Source organism: Artemia franciscana, chromosome 13 (assembly GCF_032884065.1).
Source record: "Artemia franciscana chromosome 13, ASM3288406v1, whole genome shotgun sequence".
Lineage (NCBI taxonomy): Eukaryota > Metazoa > Arthropoda > Branchiopoda > Anostraca > Artemiidae > Artemia > Artemia franciscana.
The window spans coordinates 26105729-26127265 of record NC_088875.1 but is presented as its reverse complement, the minus strand read 5'-3'; the positions used below and the strand labels follow the sequence as shown (position 1 = coordinate 26127265).

General features: G+C 34.4%; 1 protein-coding gene across 1 annotated transcript in view; it reads left to right on the top strand.

Moving 5' to 3' along the window:
* The window catches only part of LOC136034724 (transforming growth factor-beta-induced protein ig-h3-like), a 62771-nt gene that overhangs the window by 12545 nt on the left and 28689 nt on the right, over positions 1–21537 (top strand). The window contains exons 2-4 of the mRNA XM_065716090.1: positions 2822–2958; positions 8763–8850; positions 19881–20114. Of these exons, the coding sequence (XP_065572162.1) occupies positions 2822–2958; positions 8763–8850; positions 19881–20114 (459 nt within the window). The remainder of the gene's footprint in view (positions 1–2821; positions 2959–8762; positions 8851–19880; positions 20115–21537) is intronic.

Here is a 21537-nt window from a genome sequence, read left to right as displayed (position 1 = left end):
AAATTTTCTCAGGCTCGTAACTTTTGATGGGTAAGACTAAACTTGATGAAACTTATATATTTAAAATCAGCATTAAAATGCGATTCTTTTGATGTAGGTATTGGTATCAAAATTCCATTTTTTAGAGTTTTGGTTACTATTGAGCCGGGTCGCTCCTTACTACAGTTCGTTACCACGAACTGTTTGATTGGCGATTAGAAGAATTGCCGGGTTTCTCCTATGTCAAACAGGTTAATCTGAGGAGTTTAAAGAAGCGGACTTCGCTAATACTATCAGCATCACAATCTCTTCAGGAAAATACGTATGAAATACAATCTACTAAAAGAAAACTCAATCTTCCATTTTAGAGCACTTGGTATCTACCAAGTGACATATACCGATCGCAAATTCTGTCGGTCGGTCTGTCTATCCCCGTTTTGCTAGTTTAGGCACTTCCAGGTAAGCTAGGACGACGGATCAGGAACCAGACCACATTAAATAAGAAATTGTCGTTTCCCCGATTTGACCATCTGGGGCAGGGGGAGTAGGGGATTGTTAAATCGGGAAAATTAGAAAAAAGGAGGTATTTTTAAATTACGAAGAAATGATCAGATCTTAATGAAATTTCATATTTAGAAGGACCTCGTAACTCAGATCTCTTATTTTAAATCATGACTGGATCCAGCGTCATTGGGGCGGGGGGTAGCTGGGGGGACCAGAAATCTTGGAAAACGCTTAAAGCGGAGAGATCAGGATCAAACGTGGTGGGAAGAATAAGAATAAGTCCAAGATACGTGACTGACATAACTGGACTGGATCACGCTCTCTTTGGTGGAGCTGGGGGGGGGGGTAATTCGGAAAAATTAGAAAAAACGAGGTATTTGTAACTTGCGAACGGGTGATCAGGTTTTAATGAAATTTGATATGTAGAAGGATCTTGTGCCTTAGAGCTCACATTTTAAATCCCAACCAGATCCAGTGACATTGGGGAAAATTGGAGGGGAAAACCGGAATTCTTGGAAAATGTGAAAATTGAAGTATCTTTATCTTAGGAATGCGTAATCAGATCTTAATGAAACTTGATATATAGAAGGATCTTATGTCTCAGATGCTCCATTTTCAATTTGAATCGGATCCGGGGACATGGGGGTTGGAGGAGGGAAACAGAAATCTTGGAAACTGGAAATCTTGGAAAACTATTAGAGTGGAGAGATCGAGATGAAACTTGATGGGAAGAATAAGCACAAGTTATAGATACAGGACTGACCTAATTGGAACCGATCCTTTCTCTTTGGGGGAGCTGGGGGATGTTTGGAAAAATTAGAAAAATTGAGGTATTTTCAACTTAAGAACGGGCAACCGGATCTTAATAAAATTTTATATTTAGAAGGAACTCACGTCTCAGAGCTAATATTCCAAATTCCGACCATATCGGTTGATATGGGGGGGGGGGACCTGGAGTAGGAAACCGGGAATCTTGAAAAACGCTTAGAGTGGAGGAATCGGGATGAAACTTTTTGGATAGAATTTGCAAATGTCGTAGATACCTGATTGACGTAACCTTACTGGATCCGCTCTCTTTGGGGGACGATGAAAATTGGTAAAAAAACGTGCTAGGACGATGAAAATTGGTAGGCATGTCAGGGAGCTGCACAAATTGACTTGATAAAGTTGTTTTCACCGATTTGACCATCTGGGGGGCTTAAGGGAGAGGAAAAATTAGAAAAAATGAGGTATTTATAACTTACGAGTGGGTGATCGGATTTTAATGAATTTTGATATTTAGAAGGACCTCGTGACTCAGAGCTCTTTTTTAAATCCCTACCTGCATCAAGCCTCTGATTTTCCTTTAAAATCAATCTTTTGCGACAAGCTTGAAAGCTTACCGTATTTGATATTAATAAAAAAAAAAAATATTAGGTCTTCCTCACCCACTTTGAATTTTATGTTATTATTTTTTTTTTCTGTAAATTATTAAGGTTTAGTTTTATTTACACTTTCAGCTTTTAGTTTTATTTAAAGGCTTTTAGTCCGTTTTTACTTTAATCAACTGTAATTCTACGAGCCTGTGTTACGTGTAGTACAATTTTATTGAGTTAAACAAACTATTTAATTGTGTTAAAACTTCATATTTGAACTATTTCCTTTATTTCAGATCAGTGAATTTTGAATTTATTCAGCTTCACTTCCATATGATTTTGAACTGTGTTTGCGTATAAACTTGGGGTGTTATTGGTGGAACAATTAGTGGTTTTGGGAATCAAATCTGTTGATAAACATTCCCGGGTGGGAAATTAAATTGTTCAGGCTTTATTATTTTGTCAGTTGTCTAAATTAAAAGCTGATATGTTGCAACTTATTTCTACATTACGTATTTCTAGTTTCATTTATAGAAACTACATTGGTAGTATGGTCTAAGGAACTATTTAACTAATTTGAATTGAACTTTGTTTTATTTGACCAAGCATCACCCTACTGATTATGTGCTAGTACGGTTGAATACTGTTAAGTATTCAATCCCTATAGGTTTAGCTCTTCTCAGTCTATCATAACATCAGTTTTTGTAATTATGTCTACATATTTACTCTGTATAGAAAAGGTAGAGCTATGACTTTTGCATTTAAAAGTGTGATAATTCCTAATGAATCAAATTAATTTTTGAAACTTCCACTGTGATGAGCTTGTAGCAAAGTTTTTAGTGGCGTGCAGAACGCAAACACAGTAAATGTTTTGTCGAACCCAAGCTGTGGGTAACATGGGTAAATGTTTCATGATTTGTTTCGGTTCCAATTCACTAGCGTTGGTCTGACTTGTTGTTTTGATTTTGTAAATTCATTTGCAGCTTAGACAGACTCGGTGACCAAATTTCTTCTGCTGTGGACTCAATGTTTGGAACCAATGAAGATGGCTCAGTGAGAACAGTGCCGCTTAGCTCCAGACCTTTGGAAACTCCAATGAGAGATCGGCCGTCCTCCCCAGGTAAAAATTTTGTCGGACAATTTATTTCTAAGTAGCGTTTCTCAACCTGCAATTTCTGAACATAAGACAAGCCTTACTCTAGCTTGTAGTGGGAGTGCAAAGAATAATCTTAATTTCATCCGTTATATGACAATAGTATATTGTTACTTAAGTAAACATCGCTTACTATTGTATTTACATGAACAACTTCCGGGGTGTGAAGAACCCCCTGCGAAGGGATTATTTTAGTAGCTAATGGTTGGAGGTTTATTAATAAATTGTCAATGGCTACTATGGCTTTTATAGTGAGACTCAGTGTAAAGGATTAAAACTGTACTCTTTTCATTATATTGTGGATGGAATATATATTTGTTTCGTGTTTCTTCCTCAATGTCAATCAAACAGTTCGTGGTAACGAACTCTAACTAAACTCTAAAAAATGGAATTTTGATACCAATAGCTACATTAAAAGAATCTTATTTTAATGCTGATTTTAAATATATAAGTTTCATCAAGTTTAATCTTACCCATCAAATGGTACGAGCCTGAGAAAATTTGTGTTATTTTGGAAAATAGGGGGAAACACCACCTAAAAGTCATAGAATCTTAACAAAAATCACACCATCATAATCAGCGTATCAGAGAACCCTACTGTAAAAGTTTCAAGCTCCTATCTACAAAAATGTGGAATTTTGCATTTTTTGCCAGAAGGCAGATCACGGATGCGTGTTTATTTGTTTTTTTGTTGTTGTTTTTTCCCCAGGGGTGATCGTATCGACCCAGTTGTTCTAGAATGTTGCAAGAGGGCTCATTCTAACTGAAATGAAAAGTTCTAGTGCCCTTTTTAAGTGACCAAAAAAATTGGAGGGCACCTTGGCCCCCTCCCACGCTAATTATTTTCCCAAAGTCAACGGATCAAAATTCTGAGATAGCCATTTTATTCAGCGTAGTCGGAAAACCTTATAACTATGTCTTTGGGGACGACTTACTCCCCCACAGTCCCCGTGGGAGGGGCAACAAGTTACAAACTTTGACCAGTGCTTACATATAGTAATGGTTATTGGGAAGTGTACAGGCGTTTTAAGGAGGATTTTTTTGGTTGGTGGGAGCTTTCCATCGAAAATTTGTCATGGGAGAAGAAAATTTTCATGAAGGGAGAGCAGGATTTACTAGCATTAAAAAAAAAACAATTAAAAAATAAATATGAAAAAGTTTTTTTCAGCTGGAAGTAAGGAACAGCATTAAAACTTAAAACAGAAACAGAAATTATTACCCATATGAGGGGCTCACCTCCCTCTAATACCTCGCTCTTTACGCTAAAGTATTTTTAGTAATTTCAACTATTTATTCTACGGCTTTTGTGATTCAGGGGTCATTCTTAATGAATTGGGACAAAATTTAAGATTTAGTGAAAGGAGTGAGGTACTGACGAGGGGGCGAACCCCCTCATATATGTAATAAAAACATGAGAATACAAAAGTTCTTTACGTAAGCTAATTTATAAGTCACGTAAATCTTTTACTAATAAAAATATTTGTAAAACATTAAAAGTTCTAGTTGCCTTTTTAATTAACCAAAAAATCGGAGGGCAACTAGGCATCCTCCCCCGCTCTCTTTTTCAAAATCATTCGATCAAAATTATGAGAAAGCCATTTAGCCAAAAAAAAAATATGCAAATTTTGTTTTGATTATTCCTCTGTGGAGAGCCAAAATCAAAACATGCATTGATTCAAAAACGTTCAGAAATTAAATAAAAAAAAAACAAGTTTTTTTTAACTGAAAGTAAGGATCGACATTAAAACTTAAAACGAACAGAAATTACTTCGTATATGAAAGAGGCTGCTTCCTCATCAACGCCCCGCTCTTTACGCTAAAGTTTTTTACCGTTTTAAAAAGAAGAATTGAGAGAAAGAGTCAAGCTTTAGCGTAAAGAGCGGGACGTTGAGGAGGGTGCAGCCTCTTTCATATACGAAGTAATTTCTGTTCGTTTTAAGTTTTAATGTCGCTCCTTACGTTCAGTAAAAAAAAACTTGTTTTTTTTTATTTAATCAATTGTCAAAAAACGAGTAAACAGATTTTGTTTCCATTGAAATGGTTTTATTTTGTTCGGAAAAAGTAACTGAATATTGAATTTTGTTATTCAGCTAGTTTCCAACTTTAATAGGATCCTTACTTTAATAGGGAAAAAAAGGTCTCTTTGGGGGAGCTGGAAAAATTAGAAAAATTGAGGTGTTTTTAACTGAAGTACGGGTGACCAGATCTTTATGAAATTTGATATTTAGAAGGAACTCATGCCTGAAAGCTCTTGTTTTAAATAACCAGACCTGTTGAGATTGGGGGGAGTTGGAGGAGGAAACCAGAAATCTTGGCAAACGCTTAGAGTTGAGAAATCGGGACGGAACTTGGTGGGTAGATAAGCAAATGTTGAAGATACGTGATCAAAGTAATTGAACTGGATCCGTTCTCTTTGGGGAAGTTAGGGGGTGGGGTTCAGTGCTGTGGCGAGTTTGGTGCTTCTGGACGTGCTAGGACGATGAAAATTGGTAGGCATATCAGGGAGATGCACAAGTTGACTTGATAAAGTCATTTTCCCCGATTCCACCATCTAGGGGACTGAAGGGAGAGGAACAATTAGAAAAAATGAGGCGACTTAACCTCGTGACTCAGAGCTCTGATTATAAATCGCAACCGGCATTAAGCCTCTGATTTTCCTTTAAAATCAATCTATTGATTCTTAGAATTTCGCTAGAGCTCATACCATATGAGCTCTTGGCTCTTCCAGCCTCGTCACAAGTGCCATATGAGCTCTTAGCTCTTGTTCTGATTAAAAATAAAAAATGTTGGATCATAATTAAGGTTTTGTACAAGATATGAATATTTATTCAAATTTTTAATGAAAAGTAGTTTTGTTGAATAAGTTTTTTATAACAATTTCTTGTACAGAAGTTGGTATGGACTGAGAGTTGTTTTATTGTTGATGTGCATGGAAAGTTTGCCTGACTTTTGATCTTATATGCGGCTAAAGCCATCAGGACCTCTCTAATAGGGCTTTCAGATGTTTTAATTCATTGTATAGATATGTTGCATTATATTAAAACATTTTCTATAAATAGGAACAGAAAAATACTACCATTTAGATCGCTGAAATGGCATGATGCCCCTCCTCACTTTTTTTTACCTCTGTGCTGGCATGTATGTGAATTTAATATTTTACGATAAATAGAAAAAAATCACTGTAATTGGAGGGGCGCCTTAAACCCCATCTTCTTTCCTGAACCAATAATGAAGGTGCAGACTATAAGCATTTCTCGTAATAAAGAGATTCCTACCCCCCTAAAAAAAACTCATTCTATGTTTATCTTGAAGCTCAATGAGGGTTATTTGGACATTGAAATACATTCCTTATGGCATCTACTCCATCGCTATAAAATAACTCACCGCCCCTTCTTCACAAAAGCTGATGCGCACTCACGGATGATAGAATATAATTTTGTGCTGTCTTGGAATTCCCAGTCGGTTTTAATTTGATGCTCTTTGGGTAAAATCGTATTGTGATAAAATATCAGAAAAACACACAATTCTGGCACAATTTTTTGGTGACTTAAAAAGGGCGCTAGGATTTAATTTCATATTTACTGACCCCTCTAGCGATCTTCTAGAACCTGTGATTTATCACCCATGGGAGTAAAAAACAACAAACACACATATTCGTGATCTGTCTTCTGGAAAAAAATTCTTCATTTTTACAGAATGAGCCTGAAACTTCTTCCAAAGGGATCAGGCTCATAACTTCGGATGGGTAACATTTAACTTGATGATGTTTTCATATTTGGATTCAGCATTAAAAATGAATTCTTTTTCGGTATTATTTGTTTATAAAATTATTTCTTTTTATGGTGCTGGTTACTATTGGCCCGAGTTGCTCCTTGCATACGGTTGGTTACCACGAACTATTTGACTAATTATATGGTTATGTTTCTGCTGGTTTTGGGTTTTAGTATTGATCTTTACTTTTGTTTGAAGAATTTGTATTTAGAAAGTTTGATTTTGAATTGCTTGAATAATTCGTTTGCCAATGACGATTTTTATCTAGTTCGTTTTTTTTGTATCAGAGATAGGGTACTAACGGTGAAATGTAAAATTGTCAAATAGAATGGTTAATTAGAACCTCTTTCAGTTTAACAATTAGTATAATCTAAATATAGTATTATGTTGTCAGTTGTAGGAGACATGTTGGGTCGTGTAGTGTATGTCATTTATTTAGAACTTTGACTTGAACACTATGCTAGGAATTAAAATTGGTCTCTTTGAAATATCATCAACGAAGTTTGCTCGTCAAAAATCGCATCTTTGTGGTTTTTATTGGCAGGGATTTATCACAAACGGAAACTTCTCATTTTTGCAAGCACGTTAGAACATGCTCTGCTGGGCAGACAGACTTCAGCATCTTTCACAGAAAATAAGAGGCATTGAACTTTCTTGCACCATAACATATGCCAGGGTTTGTACCCTCGTGTTTCAACCCTGCTCATCGGTCGCAACAAGAGGGACAAATGGGATATTCCCAGCTTTTCAGGTGAGACAAGAAAAAGAATTTGGCTGCCTGACATAGCACAACCAGAATATGTGTGCCTTGAATTTTAGTAACTAGACTAATACTCACCACACTAATCTGTTTCTTGTGCTAAGTTTACGAAGGTTGTGTAAACACTTTTCGACCAGATTGACATATGTCTTGTTTTTTATTAATACTTCTTGTCAAGTGACTATTCTTGACAAAATATGTAAGTAATAGCTTGTCTATGTACCAGTACTAGCACTGTCCCTTGGTCATATTTAAACGATCTGTGGACAAAAAAAAAATTAATAATAATAAAAAAGTCAGTCTGGTAACAATTAGGAATTTTGAATAAAACGTGCATAGATGACTCCTAAAGAATCGATGATTATCCTTCAAAGCTTAATTAGGCTTGTGTGTGATTATTTATACCAGAGACGTACATGAGGGGAAGACTAGGGCCCACATTCTCCCTAGATCTAAGAGATCCTTAAATTTTCCCATTTATTGCCATATAGCATGCCATGCTTTAGGGATTCATGTACCCACCGAAATGTCATTCCGTTCCCCCTGAAATACATAGAAGCTACACTTACTCTGGCCTCTATTCTTTTATCTACCTCTATGCATCCCAGCATTTCTCTCACTTTGTCCAGGATCTTGCTCCAGTTAACTGAAAGTTAGAACAGAACCAGCCGTGAAGATTTAATTCATATTGTATGGATTTTTATTTCATTCCACCCATTTTCTATTCGGCATCTAGGACCCCATGCATGGAATTGTTTACCTACGACTTTGAGAAACATGGATAGTTTTTTTGAATTTCGGCGGGAATTAAAGCTATTTTGCCTTAATATTTATGGTTTTGATAGTTGAGTGGACCTCAAGTGGAGCCAAGATGTTGGTTTTGATTTTGGCGATACTGGTAAAGTGGTTTTGGTTTCTTTTTGTTTTGTCTCTTTTGAAGTGTAAATCCGTTTCGATTGAAATGCAGGGTAATTGATTTTTTCTTCTTCTTTCTTTCTTTTTTCTTTTCCTTTTCTTTTCTTTTCTTTTTATTTTTTCTTCTTTTTCGTATTGTTTTATTTGTATGTGTATTGGGGTTGTAAGCCCAAACAAGCTTTGCTTCGGGCCATTTGCTTGTTTTGTTTTGTTATTTATATTAATAAACCCATCTTTCTCTCTCTCTCTCTCTAAGTAGGTGGTGCATTTTACTTTTCAAGTAGTTTATGCGTTTTAAGATTAAATTTCTATTGTTATCTTTTAGCTTTTAACCCGTTTGACATTGGTGGACCAGTCATTTCACCATTTTTCAATTTGTTTAACATCGCCAAAGCACGTAATTGGTGGGATGGGTAAGTGTTTTCTTTCGTATTGATTTCTTGTTCTATCTCTAAAATGCTGAATAGGATCTTTGGGCTTCTTTTCTCTTTTTTTCTTTCTTTTTGCGTGTAACAAGTTTTCGGCATATGTTATTGTCTTCATTTTTTGTCTACGAAAATTTGCTTTTTTCGATTATTACAACGCTAGGGAGTAGATTTAATAACCTTGAAACAACGTCACCGATAAAAACTGACTTTCTCCTCATTATGATGCAATTATTTCCCACTTTATTTTATAGCTCATCCATTTTTACTCTTAGCTCTTCCACAAATAACTGCCATTATGCATGATATTGGTAAATGAAATATATTTGTATATAATGACGAAGATCACTCTGACTTTCCATAATACAAAACGAGAGAAGATAACGAGGAAATTTGTGAAGGCAGTGAATACACAGTGGTACAATTTTTGCGAATATTTCGGCTATATGTTCAACAGCCGTCATCAGCAAAATACAAAAGAAAAATATCCACATAGATTGTACCGCTATGTTATTCATTGTCTTCATAAATTTCCTCGTTAGCCTTGTTTTATATAAAATATAGCTACTTACGTGTTATAGCGACCCACACCAAAGAAGGGGAGTTGGGTTGATCCTAATAGAATATACCAAAATATGACGAAAATATATTACTTTAGTAACTAAATTATGGAAAATGCAGTAGAGAATTGTGGAAGGTAGGCCGTCCAGAACGCATTATATTAAATACCTGACCACTTCTAAATATTAAATATTTAATTAAAATATACCTGCATAGTATTTTATCTCGCTCAGGATAAGCTGATTATTTCCTGCTCGACACATAAAACCGGTTTCATTACAGATCAAGAACAAAGTGTGGTCGCTATAGCACGTAAGTGCCCACAACTTTCCTCGTTACTTCTCTTGTCTTATACAAAATATATTTGACCCTAGGCTGGATCGGCAGAACTAGTAGAGTTTTTTTTTTCTTTCCCTAAGTAATTTTATAAACGCAGGAATGAGGTTTTGCTGTTCGTTCTCAATATGTGTACGATGAATTAAAAATTTATTTAAATATCAAAAAAGCATAATAAAACCAATAAATTAACGACCATGAAAAAAGTGTTTCTTATTGGCAATTGCCTTGTGTTTGATTTAGGCGCTGTAACCATGGCACTCCGCAAATTATAACTCTGTAGACAAGAATTTGTTTTCAATTTACTGAAGAATAGGTACTAAACATTCTCACATAAAGTGACTAAAATAAAAAATAGGAGCGCGGTGAAGTGAAACTATGACTGAATTGGGTCAATGAACTTTAGTCGCATTGTATGGCGTGTGGGCGAATTGTCATGTGTTAAATTCATACCGCGAACAGCTTTTCGGAAACTTCAAGTAACGGTCCTCAGTATGTTAGCGAAGAATGTACTGTAGTAGATTGATCGACTGAAAAAAAAAGAAAATGGTTCATTTGTTACATAACTGATCAGTTGTTATAGACTTCTTATGCTTGGGCCACACTTGCTGATAAAACTATGCGTGACCATAGCTCCAGTAATGTATCTCGTCAGCAATTTTTTTAAGTTGAGTAGCCTAATATTCAACTTTCAGGGGTGAAATAAATTGACCGATCAGTAAAGATTTAAGCCATGATTGGTGCTTGTGAAATATCCTGACCCCACTCAAGAAACATCCAGACTAATCATAATGAAATAAACTAAAATATGATGGAAACATAATACTTTAGTAACAAAATTATGGAAATTACAGCAGAGAATTATGCAAAGCCGGCCACACAAAACGTATTACATTAAATACCTTACCTAACAAAAATACAGAATATATATATTAAATACCTAACTAAAATATAAACGAAATTGAAGGCTGTCTCGCTGAAACAAAACTAATCATCTCCGTTTGCAGTGGATAAACCGGTTTTTCTCAGATCATATTAATCAAACTAGTTGAATGTGGTCAGGAATTTCAACAAGTACCCCATGATTTATTTTTTTTTAAATAAGTAAAGGTTGAAGTTTGGAACAAGAGCTTCTACATCAATATGATGATTTTGACAGAGACGTAGTGTTAATTGACAATAATTGGGGATAAATTAGTGTTGAAACAAGTTTTTCAACAATGTAACTTTCTGCTTGTGTAGTACCGGTGTAACCTAAAGAAAAAAAATCCTTGCCTTGTTTTATTTATACGTGTGACTACAGTATAACTGGGGCATTAGTTACAATCTAACTAAATATTTCAAAAATAGACTATATATTTTTGTTTGCTTAAACCTACTATTCGGAATTAACGTTGCTGCATTATAGTTCTTGAACTTTTGCTTTAACTTACTATTAAATAAAAAAAAAAATAATTTTTTTAGCTGAAAGTAAGGAGCGACATTAAAACTTAAAACGAACAGAAATTACTCCGTATATGAAATGAGTTGTCCCCTCCGCAATCCCTCGCTCTTTACGCTAAAGCTTTTATTTTTTTTTTTAAAGTAGAATTGTGGCAAAGAGTCAAACTTTAGCGTAAAGAGCGAGGGATTGCGGAGGGGACAACTCATTTCATATACGGAGTAATTTCTGTTCGTTTTAAGTTTTAATGTCGCTCCTTACTTTCAGCTAAAAAAATTATTTTTTTTTTTATTTAATTTCTGAACGTTTTTGAATTAATGCATGTTTGGTTTTGGCTCTCCGCACATAAATTATTAAAATGAAATTTGTATAATAATTCTTTTTTTTTGCTAAATGGCTTTCTCTTAGTTTTAATCAGACGATTTTGAGAAATAAGGGGTGAAAGAGGAGGCCTAGTTGACCTCCAATTTTCTGGTTACTTAAAAAGGCAACTAGAACTTTTAATATTTAACGAACGTTTTTATTAGTAAAAAATATACGTAACTTAACAATTAACTTACGTAACAAACTTTCATAACCTTATATTTTTAATATGTATACGAGGGGGTTTGTACCCTCGTTAATACCTCGCTCTTTACACTAAATCGTAAGTTTTGTCCCAATTCTTTAAGAATGACCCCTGAATCAGAAAGGCCGTAGAATAAATAGTTTAAATTACTAAAAATACTTTAGCATAAAGAGCAAGGTATTTATCTCCTCCTAAATACCTCACTCTTTATGCTAAAGCATTTTTAGAACCCCTCATATGCGTAATAATCTCTGTTCGTTTTAAGTTTCAATGCTACTTCTTCCTTTCATTTGAAAAAACGTTTTCATGTTTATTTTTCATTGTTTTCTTATAGTAATGCTTGAGAATCCTGCGCCCTTTTCATTGAATTTTTCTTCCCCCATGACAGATTCCTTCAAGGAAAGATCCTCCAACATAGCCCCCTCTCCTCAGCCCCACCCCCAAGCAAAATAAAATCCCCCTGAAAACGGCTGTACACTTCCCAATAACCATTACTATATGTAAACACTGGTCAAAGTTTGTAACTTGCAGCCCCTCCCCCAGGGATTGTGGGGGAGTAAGTCATCCTCAAAGACATAGTTTTTATGGTTTTCGACTATGTTGAACAAAATGGCTATTTCAAAATTTTGATCCGTTGACTTTGGGAAAAAAATGAGCGTGGGAGGGGGCCTAGATGCCCTCCAATTTTTTTGGTCACTTAAAAAGAGCACTAGAACTTTTCATTTCCGTTAGAATGAGCCCTCTTGCAACATTCTAGGACCACTTGGTCTATACGATGACCCCTGGGGAAAAGAAAAAAAAAACAAAAAACAAACAAACAAATAAACACGCACCCGTGATTTGTCTTCTGGCAAAAAATAGAAAATTCCACATTTTTGTACATAAAAGCTTGAAACTTCTACAGTAGGGTTCTCTGATACGCTGAATCTGATGATGTCATTTTCGTTAAGGTCCTATGACTTTTAGGGGGTGTTTCCCCCTATTTTCCTAAATAAGGCAAATTTTCTCAGGCTCGTAACTTTTGATGGGTAAGACTAAACTTGATGAAAATTATATATTTAAAATCAGCATTAAAATGCGATTCTTTTGATGTAGCTATTGATATCAAAATTCAATTTTTTAGAGTTTTGGTTACTATTGAGCCGGGTCGCTCCTTACTACAGTTCGTTACCACGAACTGTTTGATTGGCCAGTAATGGGTTTCATTTTGTTGGTTTTTGTGATGAGAGATAGGATGCTAAAGATTAAATATAAATTGACAAATGGAATGTTCAAACTTATCCCTCTTTCAGTGTAACAATTACTAGAATTTAAAACTAATTTAATATTACTTTTGACTCTGCAAGAGTTTTTAGAATGGTGATTCCTAAGGTGGACTAGGTGGGCCCCAGGGGTCCACAGGAGACCTTGTGGGGGCACACTTTGGTATGACAGAAAATAGGGGCTCACAATTCGTAGTCAGGGTCCACGAAAAATTTATTGGGTTTATAAAGGGAAGATTAAATTATTCTTCAATGAATGTTGTATCAATGACGCATAAAATGACTGTATCTTGATTTTCATTTTATCAATGTTTCGACCCTAGGAAGAGAGGGGGGGCTATTGTATCTGTCAGTAATCGGTTATCTTTGGATTTTGGATACTAATTTGTGTCTCTTTTATATATCTCTTTTTATATACTGAAAAAGCATCCTAGTATTCAACGAACTTAGTATTTTAAACAGCTACAGTTCGAACTAACTATGGTTTTTCAAACTCTATCAACAGCCCTCTATATAACAAAAGGGGTTTTTCCGCTGTCCCACAGTTTGCTAATGTTAGCTAACAGCTATTTGTTTGGACGGCTGAAACACAATTGTTAGCTAATAGAAATAGATTCTCCAACAATTATTTGATTTGTTAAAGATATTCTCTAACAATGATAGCTTACAGTTTTTAGTTGGACGCCAACACTATTATATTGTTGCAAAAATTGTTAGCTAAGGGTTTTTATGGCATATGGTATTTTTCTATTATGGCACCGTAAATTCTGTCGGTCTGTCTGTCCGGTTTTGCTAGTTTAGGCACTTCCAGATAAGCTAGGACGATGAAATTTGGCAGGCGTATCAGGGACCAGACAGATTAAATTAGAAATAGTCGTTTCCCCGATACGACCATCTGGGGACGGGAGTGGGGGAACTAATCTAAAGAATGAATTTGTAATTGTGCCAGTGGATAAAGCTAATAATAATTTTGCCATAATTTGTCAGAAGCTGTATTGTGATATCTTAAAAAGGGAGTTATGCACAACTAATGTGTACGAAAAGGTAAATATAGAGGATGAGAATTTTATTGAAAAGACTGAAGAAATACTTTTTAAAAATTTTAATATTAAAATAAATGACAATGATAAAAAGTTCGCTTTCCTATATTGGACTGTAAAATTTCATAAGAATCACCCTAAACCACGGTTTATTGCTGGAGCAGCTAAATGTCCAACCCGCATTGCTGCTGCTGACCTCTCTTTAATTTTAAAGGAAATTGTAAATAAACTTAAAACCTATTGTTCTGGTATTAAAAATTTTTCGAATTTTAATCCATATTGGAGTGTTAATAATTCAATGTAGGTGATATATTCTTTATCAGTGGTTTCAGCTAAAAGAATTGCGTCTTTCGATTTTGCGACAATGTATACTAATTTATCACTTAATTTAGTGTTTGATAATTTAAAAACTGTTATAAAGAAATCTTTCCTCTTATCTAGTAAAAGGTTCTTAAAAATAGACATTTATAATAAAAAAGCTATATGATCAAACTGCTTTAATACTACAGTTAACTTGAGATGTTACAGCTTGGATATGATTTTTGAGTTATTGGAATTTGTTTTATACAATACTTATATAAGATTTGGGGGTGATTTGTACAAGCAAATTCTGGGAATTCCCATGGGGGGAATGCCAGCCCATTTATTGCTGACTTGTTTTTAAGTCAACTAGAATATAAATATATGATGGATAAGAATAATCCAATTAATTTAAAACATGCTTTGTCAAATAATAAAAGATATTTAGATGATATTTTGGTCTTAAATTGTAAGGATTTCATTGATATTTCTAAAAATATATATCCATCAGAGCTTATTCTTGAGCCTAGTCATGGCGCTGGTCATGAAGATCATTTCTTAGATTTAAAGATTAATATTTGTGATAATAATAAATTAAGTTTTAAAATGTATAATAAAACGGATGATTTTGATTTTGAAGTGATTAGTTTCCCATTCCCTGAAAGTAATATACACTCAAATATCACATATTCAGTGTTTTTCTCACAGTTACTTCGTTATGCAAGGATTTGTAGTAATTATATTGATTATAAAAATAGATGTAAAATCTTAAGCCAAAAATTGATATCAAGAGGTTTTTCTGCAAATAAATTAACTTGGCAATTTAAAAAATTTAGTTTTCATTATAACGAACTTTTAAATAAATATCAAAAGAATTATCTAGAAATACTTAAAGAAATTTTTAACTAATTTCGGAGGTTCGAGAAATGTTGTCACAGTGCCATTTATTTTGAATTGTGTTTCTAATTGAGCGGATTTTCTAAAAAATTTGCCACATGGTAAAGATGAATTCTATAAGTGTTTAGTTCATTCAGGTTTTTTGCAATGTGTTAATATTTGTGATTTGGTAAAATTTATAATATTTAGTTTACCTATTGCTGCTAAATGGAGGGATATATTAACAGGATAAGCTTGTTTTGGTTTTACTTGGTTGTTTTACATTTGCTGTTTTTTTTTTCATGGGCATGTATTTTGGGGGTGATACCTGACGCGGGGATGCCATGGATATTCTGTGGTAGCCACAACACTGTGCTGGGTAGAGAATTTAGAGTGGCGAAACCCTATATAGGCCAGTGTATTCTCCTGATGAGCCCTTATGTTGGGTGTTGCCTCTGAATTATTTGTCTATATTATTTTTTCTGTTGTTTGGTAAATGACGACTTATACTTATTGACGACATGACTGCCTGTCCATGGATTATTCTTTATGGTTGATTGTGTGTGGCTATGCTGTTTGACCTATGTGATTGTATGGATGAGTAGGGTTAAGGCCTCATTCAAGTGCTGGTCTATATTAATCACTAATTTAGGGAAACAGTCTTCCTTTTCTCCTTCTGTCTCTGTCATGATATATATATATATATATATATGCAATTTTCATAATGACAAATTTAATTTGTTCTTATATTTTTTTTCTGCTGCAAAATTTTTTCTATGCGAAATTTTATTCGAAGTCATGCAGTAGCTTATCATTCAAATAAAGGGGGGCTAGAAGGATAGAATAAGAGTTATCTGCATATTTGGACTAAAGCCTGTTGGAAATCTAGGATCAATTTAATTGGGCCAGGCGTCCCCCCCCCCCCCGTGAATGATTGGTTTCCAGCCACTTTTGACCTATAAAGAAAGAACCAGAACTCTCAATTTCTGATCGAAAGAGCATCCTCCAAAGTTTCTACGACCAAGAGGCGTAAGTGGGGCAGTCTTACTCCTATACGGAATAAATTTTGCTCATTTTGGGGCTAAATGTTACTCATTACTTTTATAATGACAGCGTAGACCAGAAATGTTCTGGAAATCAAGAGGTATTTGAAAACAGGGGCTTCTTTAAGTATTATTCCTTTTATTCTTCTTCTTCTTGTGTGTGTGTGTGTATTTATTATTATCTTTCGCGTCTGAATTACAATGAGGCACTATCTCTTTTTTATACTTATGTTAATTACGGGTAAGTGTTTCCAACCCTATGGACCAGTTTTGCTTCTTAGGCGGACTATTTATTATTCTATAAATTTGGTTTAAGTAGAAGACCCTGGAAAAATAAAAGGTAGCCAAAGGTGTTATCTGGGGGTTGAGCGAGATTGCACCCCCCCCCCCAGATTTTGAAAAATGTCTTTTTTGGTATTTTCATTAAAACGTTTTCAAAAACAATTTTCAGAAATTTTTTTTGTATCTTCATAAGAAAGCAAATCTTTGTCCACCTTCCTACATTTCCGTGAATTGGTGCTATTGCAAGTAGTTGACCCATCGGTTGGCGCGTGAAAATGGGCTCTTTTGTTCTCATTGTGTCATTCTTTTGCAACGGATATTAAGCAAGAATACAAATTAATTAGCCGTTTTTTTTTCCAAAATTTAATTATTCCAACTCGAACAAATGAAGGCTATAAAATAATGAGGGCGCTGAAGTATTCAGGAAATTTCTCATTATGCACGAATTGGCAAGCACCGAGGTGGAATTCCCAGTTCTAGTTATGTAACCAAATTTCCAAGTATTGAAACGAGTTGACATGACACTATGTCTTATCAAAATATGAGACCACTGAAAAATGAATATCAGCTTCAATTATTTCTTGGAAGCTTAAAAGTTGTAATTACCGAGTTTTTGAATTTTATTTTTGTGTACTAAAGATAACATTTCAATTTTTTGCTTCGATGTTATGAAGTTTTTTTTGTGTGTGTGAGGTTTTTATTAAAAGTAAAACCTTTAAATTAAATTAAATTTTAAATTTAATTTTAAAACTAAATTTTGTTGTTGTTTATTCATTGGCTAAAAAAAATGTATGTTTAAATTTGTGAAATGTAATCCGTGGTGCGCTTTGCGCATCAAAGATTACATTTCAAACGTTTTAGATGACTAAGAAAAGTATATTTTCTTTTTTGTATGTGTGTTTGAGGTTTTTAATAAAAGTAAAAATCGTAGATTTTGTTCTTGTTGATTCGATGGCTAAAAAAAGGATTTCTAAATGTGAAGCAAGTATTGGTTTCCGTAAAGGGAGGTTGAATCTCGTACATATGTCGTTTCCAGAGTATATTCATGGGAAACTAGATATTTTGGCCTAGCCAACGATCCCTAAGAGCTCCTAGTTGATCTGACAACCAAGACGAAACATGGCCGCCTTATGTATTAAAACTTGTGTTTGAATGCTGGATTATTTGCTTGATTTTGCAGAATTGCTTTAGGACTTAGGGATCGATTTTGACGTCGGAGGCAAACTTATTACAGCTTATGACGGATCTTTAAAAAAAGGTTTATCACAAGATTTTGAGTCGATATCATCAGATTTACAGAGAGGGGTGTGTCGCAAAAAAAGGACATGGGATGGAGGTTTATTGTCCTTGAATCAAACTTTCCCCTTAAGAAGGGCGCTAAAACTTACAATTTTCACTCAAATGAGTCACTCCTAAACTTCTACAACCACTCTTTCCTGTGAAGTAACTTGGAGAAAAAGCTTCTTGTCCTTCTTTGGGCCCGGTTTTGGATTGAAAAAAATATTGTTTTTTTTTTCCCTCGCTGGGGTGCCCTTGCCTCATGAATTTAAGGATACGAGTTTCTTTGTTGTCGCAAAAAATTCCCTTTTTTTACACCCAAATATGGGGGAAGGAAGAGGTGTCCCCTGAATTTTTTTTTTTATTCTGTCAATCAGTCTTTTCCTGACCAAAAGGCTTGCAGCTGTAAGTTTCAGATACCAGTGGCTGTTTTATACTTGTATCCAAACCCCTGTTCCTTCTCCTCCCAAAAAGACATGATTTCCTTTGCCCAAAGAACGATCCCTGAACGATTCGAGCCAATTGGCTGGAAACAATTGGCACCTTGCCTGGAGTTATATTTATCGGATTATTTGACTATTCTGAGAAAAGTGGGCTATCTAAAAATTTTATTTGATGTCCGGGGGATTACGGGTGGTGGGTGTTTAAAAATGGCACGAGGGGGGTGTATTGCCCTCCAATCTATTTTTAAAAAGGCACTAGAACTTTTAATTTCCGAGCCCCCGGCCAAGTTTCTACGAATACTTATTTCGCACGAAGTTAACAGAGGGAAAAAAATAATGCATTGAAGGCACGTGGTTCGTTATTTTTGTAGCGCTACTGCGGTGTCTCTGATATGTGTTGTAAATTTAGGTGACAACGATTTTTTTTTGTACTACAACAAAATATTGATGCTTTCTTATATCATTATTTTTTCTGTTTCTAGGGTTCTTTTAATTGATGGTGCGACCGGTAAACAGACTGTTTGTCAACTGAATTTTTATTATCGTAGTTATTTTTAATGTGTTCTCAAAATTAATCACTTTAAATTTGTATAAAAACTGTGTAAAAATGTCTATTGGTGTTTCTGCTAGCAGTTTTATTTTTGGATAGTCGAAAAAATGATATTTGGGATATATTTTGATTTAAAAGGAAAAAAATGTTCCGTGCAACTAGTTACTTTACGCTCTTTTAAGGGGCTATATAGATGTCGTTCAAAATTCGAATGTTTTAAAGCAAGAATACAATTTCGATAAGCTCCACATACATGCTCTGAAGAAAAATGCAACATAATTACCGTTGATATTTTTAACAGGTGCAACAGAATAGCTAGAATAACAAAAATTATATGCAATGAAGATGGTAGAATCATAGTAATATATTATTCATGTACTTCAAAGTACTTCATGTACTACATGTAATGTTACACTTTTGACAAAACATGTTGTTCTTATGTTTTTTCTACTTTTTTTATAAAAATATATAAGAAAACTAGTCTCCCTTTCGGGAAATTATCTTGGCGAAAGTCAACATTTAATATTGTGATTTCCAAACAAGTTTTTTTCTTCTTAAACGCCAGAAATGAATCCATTTAGCTACATGGATCATTATAAATCTGGCTCTTCACCATTTTTATAAGTTTATATAGCAAGCTACTTCAAATTTTCTATTTGTGGAAATTCTCTATTTCTATCTATATTTTTGTGGAATTGAAAAAACATATGATTAGTGAAAATCTTCTTAATAGGCTCCTTTAAACACTTAAAGGAAAATCCAAAGTCAGTTTTGAGACGTAATATTGATGCCTGAACTTAGGTCCGAGATGGTCCATTGGAAAATAGCGGCCTAAAAATGCACTTTTTCTCTATTTTTGCTCTCCTCCCCCTTCGCCAGATAAAAAGCTTTGATCACCCCTTATGGTCGGACCTGTATGGGCCTGTGATTTTATTGGTCTGTTGGAGTCTTGAAAATGCATTGAAAGCAAGTTTTTCAACTCTAAAGCTAAGCTATTTTATTTTTTCCTCAAAAAGTCTAGACGGTTTTTAATTTCAGGGAAAATGTTTGTATTGAGCGTACCGAAACGGATGAACTCTTGAATCAAACGACAAATGTTGTTGAGACTGTGCAAGAAAGTGAGTTCCAACCAGAAATCAGCACTGGGTCAGATGTCATCGATCTTGATGAAAGTGGGGAAGAAATAGGCGAAAGAGAAGCCCGGCAATTTCAGTCACACCTTAGAATGTCCAGCTGTCAGGAGACAATTTCATCTTATGTGTGCACAACAAGGTAAATACACACACACATATATATATATATATATATATATATATATATATATATATATATATATATATATATATATATATATATATATATATATATATATATATATATACATACATATATATATATATATATATATATATATAATTGTAGAATTTTTAGATTAATGTGATTATAAATCTTATTCAATTCAAAATAGAATGAAGGCCAAATAGAATAAAAAGAAACTAAATCGCAGGAAATTGAACAAACTTCCGTTTTTTTATTTCAAAATTTAGCCGCTTATAACCAACTTATTTCAATGTTGATATTCATTTATTACTTAACCTGCTATGAATATTTTTGTTTATAGGCTCATTTCTAAGACAAATTATAAAAAAACAAAATTTGACGAACAAGCTGGGAAACATGGAATATGTTATTTCACTTATACATTTCGCAGCCTTTTAATGATAAAAAATGCTATCAAATGTTAACGCTCATTTAGATATTAGTGTAATATGGGCCAGCCCAAGTGTGAGAATGTAAAGGCCAGGATATAAGTGTAATACTGGTCAGGATGTATTGCGCAAGTAGGCCGCATGCTCACTAGCAAACAATAGCAATCCATGACTACTCAGCGTTTTTGACAGCATCACGCGAACCTTATGAAAAGTTCAGTATTTGAAAATTATACTGTTTGCTTCAAAAATTATGTCCACCTTCACTCTTGTGACCTAGGTTTGCACATATGCACACTTAAAGAATTCAATATGTCAGAAAAATTATTTTTTGCATGAAAATAAATTTTAGCTGCTCTAATATTTTCTTCTATTTTACTAGCAGTCAAACTCTGAATTTGATCACGTCGCTACATTTTCCAGTCATAAAGTTTGCTAACCTTCAGGTTTTGGATATCTACCAGAAAGAAACCAAAGCCTTTGTTATCAACTTTATGTTGTATAAGCATTGAAGTTGAAAGAATTTAGAAGATTAATATTTTTTCAAATTCTAGTCGGAAAACGTCGTTTCAGTTTGATGGTGATAAGGAATCTAAGAGCATGGATGCCCACTATACAAGGCAAAAGGGCTGATACCACCTCTTCTTCAAACGAGCCAAAATATAGATACAAAATCACGTGTGTGTCATAACTGCAATAAATATGATATTTTTGCAATAAATATTTGTATCAAGTAACATTTTTTTTACTTTGCCCTTCTCTCCCCCCCCCCCATTAATAGTTTTAGAAGCCCCCACTCTAATAATTTTGCTGGTGTTTTTTGATAAGAGGGCTAAAATTTCTGGCTCAGGGTGAACGGGGTGGTCCAAAAAATCCTCCTTCAAATCAAACCCATGCTTTTTTGGATGGGACCTATAATCTAGTTAAGCTTGATTGTATTCAGTAAAGGTGTCAATAATTTAACAACAGCAAAACCACCGTTGATA